General features: G+C 39.8%; 1 protein-coding gene across 7 annotated transcripts in view; it reads right to left on the bottom strand.

Moving 5' to 3' along the window:
- RUBCN (rubicon autophagy regulator) overlaps positions 1 to 16000 on the bottom strand; it is a 2564006-nt gene that overhangs the window by 878540 nt on the left and 1669466 nt on the right. For all 7 annotated transcript variants that reach the window (XM_044070705.1, XM_044070707.1, XM_044070708.1 and 4 more), the window contains one exon: positions 8093 to 8156. In XM_044070705.1, coding sequence (XP_043926640.1) covers positions 8093 to 8156 — 64 coding nt within the window. The remainder of the gene's footprint in view (positions 1 to 8092; positions 8157 to 16000) is intronic.

Here is a 16000-nt window from a genome sequence, read left to right as displayed (position 1 = left end):
AGAAGGTGAGAAATCTTTAACCAAGGTCATTTTCTGGGAACCAAATTGTAACCATAGCCTAATTTGCTATGGAAACAGCTTAATGGGATAAGGGCAAGTAAAAACAACAGTGGTAAAGAATCACTCTGGAATTGCCCCCATTTTAATGTTTATCCCTAGGATAATAATTTTTCCCTTTGACATGGTTCAACTGCAAAGTGATCTGCCACTATTTTATGGTCACTAAAATCTCTACTATGGCTTTATTTAGCAGCAAACAACCCTGTTCTATATGAATTTATTTTGCTACCTTTTTTATTCTATTGCCATTAATTGCTTTTTTTTTTCTCTAAATGACTATAAACTCTGTGCATCAATTCCAGTAAACATTTTTATACACAGTCGGAAGTCAAGTTATTGATCTATAATTCTTAGAATGGCCTGCAAGTTCACTATTAAGGAGAAGTATCTTTTTTTGTAGTTAACCGGGCTGGTGTCTGTTCACGAATCACATGAGTAATTCTTACTCAGAGCTAAATCTTTGTGTAAAGATGTTAGTACTTTTAGCCAGAAGTTAGTTGTTGCACCTGAACTTGGGGTTTTCCATTTAGGAGATTTTCTTAATTTTGTCTCAATTTCTCTGACTGCTATTTCATCCCATTTCATATATTCTACATTAGAGCTCCTTAATCTTTATTTTAATTCTTCTATCCATTCAGCATCTTTGTTAAGTTCAACAGGGTTTTCATAAATACTTCTCCAAAATCTGCATTTTTTGTAGCATTTCTTTTCTTTTTGCTATTTTTCCCCAGTTCTCTATAAAATCTTTTTGGGTAATCACTGAACTGCTTACTTTGTAGTTTTCCTTTATACATGCCAGTATACCTTCTGTATTTTTCTACCTGTGCTGAAATTTTCAGTTTACTATTTGCAATACTACACAATAAATCTTGGTCTGTTTTAATACTGTGTACTGCCATCACATCTAACAATTTTTAATAATCTGTTCTCTTTTCTACATTCTTTTAATATACGTACTTATCTTAATTGCTTTATAGTTTTTTGTAGTCGATGCATCCATGGTGCCACTTTACTTGTTCCGCTCCTTTCCTTTGTTACACTACATCTGGAGGCAAAACGTTATCCATTTATTTATCTGCACTGTAATACATTATCTCTCTGTTATATCAAGTGAATTTCTCTTAATAGTCCAGATGACTGTTTTCATCTGTTTTACCAATCTTCACACATTACAGAAAGTAAATAAGACCCAAAATAGAATAGTTGCGTAAAATCTTACCATAACCATAGCTGTCCTTCTCTTTTATGTTGCAGTATTCTTTACATATGAGTTGTATTCTGCTAATGACCCGATGTCCGTCTTGTATACAAAAGCTTCAAGCTATTGCCTGTATGTAGGATGTCACATGTAGGCTCAGGGAACATCAACCATAAAAGGGACATCCACATGTACCATCCTCAGAACTTTTTTGCCATTAGGAAAGGTTGACTCATACGTTCGGTCTGCCGTTGGAATCTGTGTTTTGTTCTTCAGCTTCAGATAAGTACCCCATTGGGGATTTATTTGTTTGCTTCTGCCTTTTGTTATTGTTAATGTCATCCAGAAAGGGCAAGAGTAGGTGTAGAAGGCAAATTCCACATAAGGATAGTCACGAGCTCTCTTTGTTTTGTTTAGGCTCTACCCACGAGTCAGGCCTTCATCCCTAAAACATTGCATAGTCGTCTGTCTGCCTTAAACTTGTATCTTGAAAACCAGAGGCTTAAACGTCTGGTTAGGGAACTGATGGAGGGTTCCGCAAGTTCCTCTGAGCCATCCGTGAAGAGGAAGGTGGCCAAAGCCAGGCCCAAATCCTCTTTGGCTGTGCCTTCTCTCTCTCTCTGAGGTATCCCTTGAAGTTGGTGAAAACCTGTTGGTATGGTCAGAGGTAGGGTCCATCTCTCCAGCAGGAACCGCATTGGAGGCCGTCAGGAGTGTGGACCCAAGCACATCTAAGGCCATGCAGATGTCTGGTTTGGACAATTTAGGGGAACCATGGCTAGTGATTTCTGAGGACTCAGGAACTGTTCCAATTTACTTGCAAAAGGAAAAGTTAAGGTAAAGAATACTGCAACACTGAATAGGACATCTATTTATTTCATCCATGTTAATACAACTATTCATCTCTACTAAATCAAGCAGGTCTTCACTTAACTCATTTTCTTCCGCGTTAAGAGTGTTGTCTTCGCTATTGCCTGTGAGTAATGTACAGAGAGTTCTAGAAAATCCTCCTGTGACGTATCCTCTTCAGATGCACCTTGCTTCATCTGTTGCAACTTCATATGGGAACTCAGTGGCCCATCAATCTGCAACATTACTTGTGTCAGAGTTGCCACCATTTCCTTCTCCTTCACTTGCTGCACAGTTTCAATTAGACTTCTATATTTGGCTACAGAGCATCATCATGTTGCAAATCTTCTTCAGATGCCTCCTGCTCCATTTGTTGCTCCATAATCTGTGGACCCATAACTCAATCATGCTGCAACATTGTTTGTGCTGGATTCTCCACACTAAATTCTTCACTTCACAAACAATCCATAACTTCTGTTTCTATTTCTTTAATTTCTACCTTACTAATCTTCATTTCTACACTCCCCATTTGTTTTTTATTTTTTGTATTTTGAAATGTTCCATATCTGGATGCCTTTACATATATTTCTGTAGAATATCTTTGGAGCTGCTTTTTGTTTTGATTAGTTCAGCTTTCGGCTTGGCATTAATACTTCACCATATCGGACTTCTTTTCTTTCAAGTGTCTTATGTTTCTTTTTTATTCATTTCAAAACTCTCTGGGTTTTCTTCTTTATATTTTCCATGTGGCCCAAAGTTCGTTCGTCTACGTAATGTTTTTCATAAATCTGTTGTAGTAATGAATTAAATTTTTATTTGAAGCTTTTGACAGTTTTTCTCTTGTGTAAATATTTTTCTTTCCTCTAATTTCTCTCTCAATCTTTCTAAACATCTTCTATCTGGAAATTCTGGGATTCTTACATAACTGTAACAATGCATAATTTTTTCCATATCCTCAACAGTGTCATCTTTACGGCTCTTTTTTGAAAAACATTTTTTTTTATGGGCTACTACTTCTACAATATGGGTACCATCTAGTCCCAAGTAATGTGACAGGACAAGTGTTCCTCAGTCCAACATCTTTGGGAGGTTTGGCTGGATCGCTGGCACTCATGGCAGTGCTTTATACTGCTCTCCTCTCCCAGACACATGCTGATGCAGGCCCTAGTTCACTCTATGACAGCTTGGTATACTACAGAACCTAACTTAAAACCTCAACCAAGGCCTAGCTCTTTAGAGCAAGAGGCTGGAACCCTGACTATGATGTAGGTGCCCAGGCATCAATTACTGACTCCAGCAATAAGGCAGCCAAGTAGGGAGGGGAAGGAGTGAAGGTGTGTAGCATGCTTGCCTTTCCCAGGGTGTGGGAGGGATGTGTTGGCATTCAGGGGCACACTGGGTGTTTCAATTTCCCTGGGGGAAATAAGAGGATACCACCGTTCATGCCACACTGAAGAGGCAAGGCTGCTTGCTTGGAATGTCCCCTGCAAAACTGAGGGGAATGGCCTGTGTGGACAGCCCACTGTGCATCCCTCCCTGAGGTCTTGTTAGATGCATGCAAATTAGGGCTAGGAGAAGAGAAAAATACTTGAACCAACACTAACAGCTGTCTGAATGATCGTCCTTCCTAACTGACCATCATACCAGTGATGGGGAATGAATGAGCTGACTGACTCGAAGGGGCTGAGGAGAGATAATGGTGGCAAACTGCTTTCAAAACACACACACACGCACACAAAGCAGTTAAATGGCTGATATTTAAAAAAAAATGATCATTCGATCATCAGCCAGTAAACATGCTCCCCTACTCCCTTCTGATTATATATCTATATCTATCTATATATACATATACACACACACATAAAAAAAAAAAAAAAAAAAAAAAAAAAACTATATATATGTCTACTTCAGAAGACTAAAAACTGAATCCCAAAAGACTGAAAATCAATTCAAAATACTGAATGATGGAATTTGCCCCTTCTCCACAGTTGTGCGATCTGGGAGTTGGTATACATAGTTAGCAGGGGGCAGCCCCCACATGAGGGGTGCAGGGGGGGGGTTGCCCCCTTCATTAAAAATGTGTTCAGTATTTTGAATTTTCAGTCTTTTGGTTTGTCAGTCTTCTGAAGTAGACCCATATAAATATGTGTGTGTGTGTGTTTGCGCAGAGGTATGTACACATATTAACTACACTCCTCCTCAATTACATATACTAATCTGAGAACTCAGAACCTTAAGGAAAAGTACATATCCTTTTCCCATGGCTATACAATCACACCACTTAAGTTATCAACAGCTGAAGTTGTCCAATTAAACATCCATGATTTCAGAATTGTTCAAACGAGACACACCCTCTGATGGCCAAATGAATATAACAAAAGTCAAAGTAAACCTTATTGTCAATTAGATACACACAGCAATGCAAGCTAAACAAAACTATGTTGCCTTGGTCCCCGTGCAAGACACAACAATGAAAACATAGTCTGAATGACAGTAAGACTAATAATGCACATACAGTCTTCTTCTTAGGGGTCGCCACAGTGGATCATCTGTTTCCATTTCTTCCTGCCTCTGCATCCTGCTCTGTCACACCAACCACCTGCATATCCTCTCTCACCACATCCATAAACCTTATCTTACGCCTTCCTCTTTTCCGGTTACCTGGCAGCTTCATCCTTAGCATCTTTTCCCCAATATACTCTGCATCCCTCCTCAGCACATTCACAAACCAATGTAATCTTGCCTCTCTTGCTTGGTCTCCAAACCTTCCAACCTGGGCTGACTCTCTAATATACTTATTCCTAATCCTGTCCACCCTCATCACACCCCATGCAAATCTTAACATCTTTAACTCTGCCACGTCCGGCTCTGACTCCTGCCTTTTTGTCAATGCCACTGTCTCCAACCAATATAACATAGCTGGTCTCACTACCATCTTGTAGACCTTCCCTTTTCACTCTTACTGGTACTAGTCTTGTCACAAATTACTACTGACACTCTTCTCCACCCACTCCATCCTGCCTGTACTCTCTTCTTCACCTATCTTCCACATTCACCATTACCCTGAACTGTTGATCCCAAGTATTTAAACTCATCCACCTTCACCACCTCTACTCCCTGCATCCTCACCATTCCTCTATCCTCCCTCTCATTCATACACATATATTCTGTCTTAGTCCTGCTCACCTTCATTCCTCTTCTCTCTAGAGCATATCTCCACCTCTCCAGGGTCTCCTCCACCTGTTTCCTACTCTCACTACAGATCACAATGTCATCTGCAAACATCATAGTCCACGGGGACTCCTGTCTGATCTCATCTGTCAACCTGCCCATCACCATTGCGAATAAGAAAGGGCTCAGAGCTGATCCTTGATGTAATCCCACCTCAAATGCATCAGTCACTCTCACCGCTGTTACAGTACCCTCGTACATATCCTGTACCACTCTTACATACTTCTCTGACACTCCCGACTTCCTCATACAATACCACAACTCCTCTCTAGGCACCCTGTCATATGCTTTCTCTAAGTCTACAAAGACACAATACAACTCCTTCGGACCTTCTCTGTACTTCTCCATCAACAGTATCAGAGCAAACATTGCATCTGTCGTGCTCTTTCCTGGCATGAAACCATACTGCTGATCACTAATCATCACCTCCCTTCTTAACCAAGCTTCCACTACTCTTTCACATAACTTCATTCTGTGACTGATCAATTTAATCCCTCTGTAGTTACTACAATTCTGCACATCACCCTTATTCTTAAAAATTGGTACCAAAACACTTTTTCTCCATTCCTCAGGCATCCACTCACTTTCCAAGATTTCATTAAACAATCTAGTTAAAAACTACACTACCATTTCACCTAAACACCTCCATGCTTCCACAGGTATGCCATCTGGATCAACAGCCTTTCCATTCTTCATCCTCTTCATAGCTACCCTTACTTCCTTCTTGCTAATCCACTGCACTTCATGATTCACTATCCGCACATCAACCAACCATCTCTCTCTCTCTCTCATTCTCTTCATTCATTAGTCCCTCAAAGTACTCCTTCCATCTGCTCAACACACTCTCCTCACTTGTGAGTATGTTCCCTCATTATCCATTATCACCCTTACCTGCTGCACATCTTTACTAGCTCGGTCCCTCTGTCTAGCCTTTCGGTACAGGTCCTTTTCTCCCTCCTTAGTGTCCAACCTTTCATACAACTCTTCATACGCCTTATCCTTAGCCTTCGCCACCTCTCTCTTTGCCATGCACCTCATCTCCTTATACTCTTGTCTACTTTCTTCATCTCTCTGACAATCCCACTTCTTCGACAACTTCTTTCTCTGTATACTGTCCTGTACTTCCTCATTCCACCACCAGGTCTCCTTGTCCTCCTTCCTCTGTCCAGATGCCACACCAAGCACCTTTCTAGCAGTCTCCCTTACTAGCTCTGCTGTAGTTACCCAGCTATACGGTAACTCTTCACTGCCACCCAGTGCCTGTCTTAACTCTTCCCTGAACTCCACCTCACAATTACCCTTTTTCAATTTCCACCATTTGATCCTTGGTGCTGCCCTCACACTCATCCTCCTCTTCTTGATCACCAGTGTCATCCTACAAACCACCATCCTATGCTGCCTAACTACACTTTCCCCTGCCACCACTTTACAGTCTCCAATCTCCTTCAGACTGGCCCTTCTACATAAGATATAATCCACCTGTGTGCATCTTCCTCCACTCTTGTATGTCACCCTATACTCCTCCCTCTTGTTAAAATACATATTCACCACAGCCATGTCCATCCTTTTCGCAAAATCCACTACCATCTGACCTTCTGCATTCCCTTGCTTAACACCATACCTACCCATCACTTCCTCATCCCCTCTGTTCCCTTCACCAACATGCCCATTGAAATCTGCTCCAGTCACCACTCTCTCACCCTTGGGTACAGTCATCACCACTTCATCCAACTCACTCCAAAATTTTTTTCTCATCCATCGCACACCCAACTTGTGGAGCATATGCACTAACAACATTCATCATTAAACCATCAATTTCCAGCTTCATAAACATCACTCTATCTGACACTCTTTTCACCTCCAAAACACTCTTAGCATACTGTTCCTTCAGGATAATCCCTACGCCATTTCTCCTCCCATCCACACCATGATAAAACAATTTGAACCCGCCTCCAATACACCTACCCTTGCTCCCCTTCCATCTGGTCTGTTGCACACACAATATACCAACCTTCCTTCTGTCCATCATATCAGCTAGCTCTCCCCCTATACCAGTCATTCTGCCAACACTCAAAAGTTCCGACCCTCACTACCATAGTCCTACCCTTTACCTACCTTCGGGCATGCCTTCCCCCTCTTCTCCTCCTTCACGTACAGTAATAATTAAAATATTAACAACACAATAAATTACCACAATTGGACAGGAAGGCATTAGAAAGTATTAAACTAGTAGGTATTGCAGCAATTCTTACACAATGAATGTCAAGGTAAACAGCCAAACTTTATCACCATCGATAAAGAACTTGTAGGCCTAAGGGCTAGGTGTCCTCTAATGCAGTGTATTATATTCTGACTCATGAGCCCTTGCCCCTTAATTTGCAACCTTAACAGAAAACACCCACAAGACAAGACAGAAGAAGCAATTTAACTGTGCCAGCATAAAAAGATTACTAAAAACAATGGTTACCAAATGCATGCTTCCAGAATAATCACTGATGCAAGAAGCAGATAACATTAGGTGCAATAGCAGTAAACATCCGTACTGTGTACATTATGAATGCCCCTAAACCTCATGGACAGAGCCATACATAAACTGAAAAGTGATATAATAAACTAAACATACTTGTATGGGAAAGACATGCCAAAGCCAAAAAGACACATCAGATGCATTTTTGGAATAGCATACTCAAAGACAACTGCTAATACAAAATTTTATGTCAATTTAAAGAACAATGTTTTAAAGTCTGTACTCACACAGATTCAGAGTTGTGAAATGGCTTACTGCTGCTTGACGTCAGGCTTTTCTTGATGTCAGCATCTAAAATAAAAGATAAACCTGACAGGAGTAAAAGTTCATATTGCATACGTAACACTCAACATACAAGCTGCTGCCAAAAAGCCTTCCAGAATAAAAGCAGATACAGCATCTTGAGTTAACATTTTACAACAGTTCTGAATATTGCAGAAAGCAAAAAAAGGGAAGAAAAGTACTTTCCTGACAATGCTGTTTCACAAAAATCACCAATACAGCAATGTCGACTAGTGAATTAAGGTTTCAAACTTCTCCACAGTCTTAGCTTTAAACATGCCAAGCATTAAGAAACTCTTATTTTACAGGGTTGTAAAGACACCAAATCTCTTCAAACACCATTAGCTTTTAGCTAAAAGAGTGTCTTGTCAAATATAGGTCTTTTTTGTTTATCTAAAATCTCACCATATTTGGAATGTCCCACACCGAAATGCACGCCCAACTCAAGTCAAGTACTTCATTAGATCACATTACTAGTTTGAACATATTTCTTTTCATGTTGATATATTTTTAATGTTCTCTCTTTCTTGCAATACACATATTTTGCTATTTGCCCAGGTTTTCAGTGCACCTATTCAATAAATATCAATAAACAACACAATGTCACTATTGTTCAGATTCTTAAAATAAATTAAGAAAGCTGCAGCCACAGCTGGCTCTACTAGAAAAGTCAACTGTTCTTAATACAGTAAAACTTTGTCAAGGAAGAAGGTCGGTGAAGGAATTCCGGTTTTGTATACTTCAAATCTAATTTTATTTTTCCTTGTCTGAAGGCAGACTCACGTGTCCCTACATTCCTGCACAGTACTATGAACCTTAGACAGCATAGACGGAGAAATTCAGTTATACTTGGACTCACTTGCAATGGCTTTTCAACACTATTTCAATGAATTCTTAGACTGAGTGGCAAGCTTTGATTCTAAACTGCTGAAAAATATATCCAAAATCATATATATATAAAGCTACCTTAAGACAATGAACTCTGGAATCTCTTTGTCACAAAACTTGAGTGTGAAGTACTAGATAATATCTTAACTCTAAAAAGGGTGAATTTTGCAGTTAAATGGAGTCAAACTATGATCCTTTCCATTTTGAAGTATGTTTCTTAAAATCTATTTTCAACCTTCATTGTCCCAGAAAAGGACAACTCCCTTAATAAAATTTTAAAATGTCTTTGAAAGACAGAGTAATCAACTTGGCTACAAAACTGACGTATAAGGCTGCAACCATCAGAGCAAGCATGACAAGGGCCAGTAAAAGCAGAAAAAATGAGGAATAACTGCAATATCTGTTGACTCACATTTCTTCCTTTGCCCCCAGTGTGAAATCTACTAAGATTTCTCATAAAAGTTTCATGCCCAGCAGCCAGTGACTATAGGCAGGAAAACTGCACATCAATAAAGATGGATCCAATACCTCCTCTTAGAGGGCCTCAACAGCTTGAGAAGATCTTGGATTGAGCAACATCAGATTTCTATGCTGTATTTCAAAAATTAATGATAGAACTTCAAGAAATGTTCTCCAGTATTAAGCGCTGCTGGCTTTCAGGAATAAAACTCCTCCAAAAATGAGTGCCAGATGATTGATTTGAGCAGCCACCTAAGGCCCACAGTTTTAAGGGGACCAATGACCTGCAATTCAGTACGTGCAATGAACAAAAAGTTATGTTATGTTCAGAGCTACAAACTTGTTTTAATTAGCTTATGCGTTGAGCTTAAAAATTGCTATCAGCTTAACAAAATAATTTAGCCTTAACAAAAAATGTTAACTTGTATGCACCATGATTACTTTATGAGCCAGCTATTTATTTAAAAATAAATACATAAACATCTGGCAGTGATCCTAACTACAGCAGTAAAACGTTCTACCTGTTGCCTTCCCATGATTCACTGGGATGGTAATAAGCAGGAAACCTGCCTCCTTCTGTTTACTTTACTCCTGTCAGAATTCAAAGTGGAAAGCAAGATGGGAGATGATTATTCATATTCACATAAGGATGCAACAGAACTGACCCAACACTTGAGGTGAGACAAATGTTTAAGTAGAAGCTGGAGATGAGGAAAGAGTCCAACTGGGCATTCTTAGACTTGGAGAAAGCATGAGACAAGGTCCCAAAAAGGCTGATTTGGGCAGTCCTATGGTGATTTGAAGTACAGGAAGCAATGGCAGAATTAGTGCAGGCTATGTACAAGGACCCAATGACTTAAGTACGAACAGTGTTCGATCTCACAAAGGATTCCTAGTGGGAGTGGATGTGCAGCAGGGTTCAACTCTGAGTCTACTACTGTTCATACAGATGACTGACTACATTAGCAAAGAGTTCAGAGGCTTAGATCAACAAAGTTGTTCTATGCAGACGATGTGGCATTACAGTTAGAATCTGAGCAAGAACTTCAGCAAAGGATACAGGAATGGAATGCAAAACTGAAGGCACATGGGATGAAAGACAGTACAGATCCGTCCATCCATCCACAACCCCTTCTTCCCATTTTTTGCACATGAGGTCGGGGTGCCACTTCAACAATGAAAATCACTGGGTAACTTGCCCTGCCATGGTACTTCTTCCACACAAGACACTTGTATGCACACTCACACCTATGGCCAATTCAGAATGCCCAATCCACCTATTGTATGTCTTTGGAATGTGGAAGGAAACTGAAGCACTCAGAGAACACAAGTCAATTTTTGTTTGTGCAATATATACGTACATATATTCCAAGTAAGTGCAATATTTATTTATTATATCCGTAGTCAGTATTATTTAACCCACTCACATGTAATATTATTTATTTTTATTTATTATTTATTTGCATTTGTTTACCGGGATGGTCCACTGGGCCAAAAAGTGCCCATTTTCAGTGGAGGCCCTGGGAGAAAAGCTCCATATACAAAAGAAATTTAAATACAATCACATTTTCTTTAACAACTTAAAAAAACAGACATATAATCTTATCATAAATTTCTAGCTAGAATAACAAAGGCAGTATACATTATATACAAAATATACAAAGTACAATATATCATCTGCTTTAGATACTGTAGAGTAAAGACAGCAAGAGATAGTTGCATAACTGTTAAGCAGAGGGGAGAAAAAAGTTAGTGAGATCAGGTGGGGGAAGATGCTCTGTAGCCATAGCCACATGTACATTGCCATAGGGCTAAGAGATGCTATTTTAGAGACTTTTTGAAGGATATGTGATTGGAAATAGTTCTGATAGAGCTGGGTAGGGAATTCCAAGTTTTAGCAATGGTACATGAGTACAGAGATTGACCAACTGCTAGACTGGGTATTTGCACTTTTAGAATGAATTGATTTTCAGATATGAGTTGTCGGGAGGGCTTATGGAGAGTAAACAGGGAGGTGACGGATGGGCAATTGGAAGGTTTGGTAATGATATTGTGAGCTGTGGTTAGCTGCAAGTAAGTTAGGTGATGGGGAAGTTCAAGCCATTTTAGTTTGTGTAGGGAGATGCAGTGATGGGAGGAGTAAGTTTCGTTGGTAGCAAACCTGGCAACCTTGTTATAACAGGACTCGATCTTGGATTTTAAGGAGCTTTGAATGTTAGTGAACAAATGGGCACTGTATAAAAGTGAAGGAAGCAAACAGGATAGTGCCAGAATTTGTCTACCGGTGGGTGAGAGGTACAATTTATGCTTATAGAGGGAGCCTAGTTTCTGATTTTTTTTTTTTATGCAGCTTTGGATGTGTAGATTGAAGGTTAAGTGTCCATTTATTATAACTCCTAGAAGTTTAGTTTGTGATACTGCTCTAATGCAGGTTTTGTTTTGTGAATAGATATTAAAATCTGCTCTATTTAGGGGGGTTGATTTTTTGGGGGTGAACAGAAGCAGGTTAGTTTTGCTGGGGTTAAGGACTAGATGGTTGTTATTCATCCATTCCTGAGTGATTGAGAAAGCATATTGGGTCCTAGCTAGAAGTTTGTCAGCAATGCAGATAACTGTAGAGCCGTATGTGTACTGTATTACAGGATTTAGGAGGGTGGAGTAGAAATCATTAATGAATATGCTAAAAAGGAGATGTCTCAATATGGATCCTTGGGGAACTTCTGTGTGTATATTGAGGAATGGTGAGAAAGAGTGGAGCCATTTAGTGGCTTGCTGTCTGTTGGTTAGATAATCAGAGAACCAGTTAAGAGTGGGGGGTGACATTCCCAGATTGGATAGCTTTTCCAGGGAGTAAGGGGTGGGATATGGTGTTGAAGGCTTTGGAGAGGTCCAAAAAGAGAGAGGAGACAATTTTCCCAGTGTCCCTTGCTTGGGTCACAGTGTCCATGAATGATAGGAGTGCAGTGGTGATACTGTGATATGGGCGGAATCCATGTTGGGATGGGGATAATATCTTATTTTCTGTTAGGAGATTGCTGAGCCTAGATGCATTTCTCCATGATTTTGGATAGTGGGGAGAGTATTGCAATTGGCCGGAAATTGGTGAAATCTATGTTAGGGCCACCTTTGTGAAATGGGAGTATGTAGCATTTTTTCCAGATTACAGTATATGAGACTCTTAGAGGGGATCTGTTGATTAATATGCTAATGGGGTAGGCTATAGATTTGGCTGACATTTGCAAGTAATCTGGGAGTAGATTATCTGGAGCAGTTGTACAGGGTTTTAGTTTGAGTAGTATTTTGCGAATGGTAGCTGTGGGGACAGGGGAAAAGGAAAAGCAAGCACTGGGGTGGTTGTGTGAAGGTTGCATGAGTGTGTGTTTGCTAGTTTTAGAATTTGTTTGTGGGAAGGTGGCAGAGAGTTTGGAGACAGTATCTATGAAGTGTGTAATATTAGACAAATAACATGGGCATTTCAATCTGTAGTGTGTTTCATATTACTTTAAATAGGGTAGTTAATTTAACTCAGGGGAGGGTATTCATATATGAGTGTAAATGTTTCTGCTCTTTCTTGCATGTACTGGCAGTAGTATTGTATTTGTTAATTATGTTTATTCTACTTGTTGTTTTACTTTCCTTTGTAATCTCAAGAATTGAGCTGATGCAAGAAATTCTGTTTAGGCTACATGTGTGTAGTTCTAAATGACAATAGTTTACTTAGACTTTGAAACCCATGCAAATACACAGAAGACATGCAGACACCGCACCCCTTTTGAGAATTGAACCAGGGAACCTCTTGCTGTGATGGAAAAGTGCTATCTGCTGAGCCGCTGTGAGTACAGATAAGACTGTTGTAATGGCAGCAAATGGGTGAATTCATAAGAAACCGAGAACTGAGACATAAAGGAAAACAGTGGAACAGGTTAACAGCTACAAGTATCTGTGAGGGGTGGTTAAGGAAAAGTGGAGTCTGAATGAGGCGGTCAAAGCTACATCAGAGGGGCTGCAGCAAACTAGCACAGAGTAGCAGGGTTACTGTATGACAAAAGAATGCAAAAGAAGCTGAAAAGTAGTGTGTACAAAAAAGAGGTGCAAGCAGTACTACTGTGTGGTACAAAAACCTGGACAGTAAAGGCAGAGCGGCAGAGGAAGCTAGAGGTGATGGAGATGAAGTGCCTGAGACATGTGTTAGGATGCACACTGTGGGACAGATGAAATGAAGGCTTAACAGCAGAAGCCAGAGTAGCTCCAATTGTAGAGAAAGTCAATCAAAACAGATTACAATGGTTTGGGCACATGTGCAGAAAAGAAGAAGAGAATCTGGTGAATATTATTTGGGACAAACAGGAAGAAGCAAGAGTAAAAAAGGGGATCCAGCAAAGAGATGGATGGACTTTGTGACAGACCTGTGACAGTCAGGCATGAGTGCTGAAGAAGGTAGGAGAGTGGCACTGAATGGACAGAAATGGTGAAAGTTGACAACACCCAGGCACCATGCAAAAAATGGGGAAAAGGAGGTTGATTATGATGACTGGGAATACTTAAATGATTAAGTATATGTAGGATGCAGAGGATATGATCAATCACAAACTAGCACACTGAGAAGGCTGCTGTAGTGTGAGACAAGTCCTTATGTTCTCATCTGTCAATGTCTTGCACAGTGCCTTTAAGTATTATGAGGAGGAGGTCCACTGGTTTCCTTCATCTGTTCATTGCCAGTGTCAGTGGTTTTTCTGACTAAATTAATTATAGAGAGTTTTCTGTTGTCCTGTTAATGAATGTTCCCAATATGTTGCTGACAAAGATAAGTGCTTCCTTTCATTTACTTTCCTCTTGTCAGCTGCCTTTGGCTTATAGGTTTTAAGTATTCAAAATATAATCTAATGCCACATGTAAAATGATTGGTATCCTTAGTCTAATAGTCTTTTAATGTACTTTTAATCTTACTTAACAGGAGAAATGCCAGTGTAACCAATTCTCTTCCTGTTATTACTCTTTGTCTCCCCCTTTCAAGCTTTTTAAAGGTTATTGTGTTTTGTTTTAACATCCGGTCCACTGAAATGGGCACTACCCAGCAAGGTTAACCCAGTTAACAAAGCATAAGTAAATACAAAGAACTCAGACAAACAGTACATTTTGTGGTGTATGCCTTGTTGAAAACTATGACAAGCTGGTAAATACGCCCATTTTTGAATATATTTCCAGCAATTTAAGCCAGTGTAGTGCTTACAATGATGTTGGTTTTAGCACTTTTAAAACACCTAGACTGTGTGTAAATGCATAGCTCTCCTCTCTTCCTGTGTGTGTGCATGTATGTGAATGTGTGTGTATACATACATAACGGGAGCGTATAACATTTTGTTTTTATACACATCTGCATGTGCATTTTTTTGTAGGGTTGTGAATGTATACACAGTTTCTTAGGTTCATAGGTAGGTACTAGGCTATTGGCCCTAGGGCCTATACAAGCCTAGCCAAAAATGTACCCTGGCTTTCGCCACCCAAAAAAATTATTTTCCTGTGCCCCTGTCAAGCAGAACCACAGAAGTGATCCCCGGGGTGAATTTCCTTTTACCCATCCAATCATTAAGATTTTTCTTGAGGAGTGCTAATGAGGAGCTCTGTTTGACAAAAATAGGTAGTCTGTTCCAGAGTATGGGAAGTTTCTGGGACAGGAATCTATCCCTCCAGCACGTTCTGTTTATTGTGGTGACAAGGTTTAGGTCCCTAGAGTGTGTAGCTCGGAGGAATTGGGATTTCTTTAAGTGGAGGATGTCCAACAGCTCTGGGTTTGACATAGCTATGTATGTTAGGCAGAGATCGCCTCTGAGTAGGCGATATGTGACGGAGTAAAGCTGGAGTTTTTTGAGACGGTCTGCGTAAGGCATCTGTTTTAGGACAGTAATCCTCTTTGTGAGGTATTTTTGCAGCCTTTCCAGTTGTTGCAGATGTCTTGTGAAGTACATACCAAAAGGGGCGTTATACTCTATAATGGATCTAATGAATGATGAGTAGAGGGGAACAATGACCTCTTTTTTTCTGGATGAGAAACCTTTTGTGATGAGGTGTGCCACATTATACTGCCTGAAAGGAAGACTGGCTTTGAGAAGGATGTTTTTCCATTTTTATTGCAACTAGTGTCTTCAGAGAAGACTGTGTAATTCCTGCTTTCTTCTCATTCTAACAGCTTTCTATTTTATGCATATTAACAGGTTTTCAATAGCCATTAACTGCTGAAGCAGTACTGAGTTCTGGCACATTGTTTGATTTGAACTATAGAAATAACGTGGAACTAGACAAGTTATGTTCCTGATTTATATTTTCTGCTACAGTAAGGGAGGAACAGAAGAAAACTGCTTTAGAAGTCTTACTAACAATGACTGTTGGGGACCTGAAAAAATGTTAGCTGATAAGCTGAGTTATCTGTTAGCTGTTCTCATCTCTGCAGTATGTATATGTGTGTATATATATATATATATATATATATATATGTATCAGTGAAGAGA

The sequence above is a fragment of the Protopterus annectens genome, chromosome 4.part1, assembly GCF_019279795.1.
Source record: "Protopterus annectens isolate FY-2018-M chromosome 4.part1, PAN1.0, whole genome shotgun sequence".
In the NCBI taxonomy this organism is placed as follows: domain Eukaryota; kingdom Metazoa; phylum Chordata; order Ceratodontiformes; family Protopteridae; genus Protopterus; species Protopterus annectens.
The sequence above is the reverse complement of the archived record's forward strand: the minus strand, read 5'-3'. Positions and strand labels throughout refer to the sequence as shown.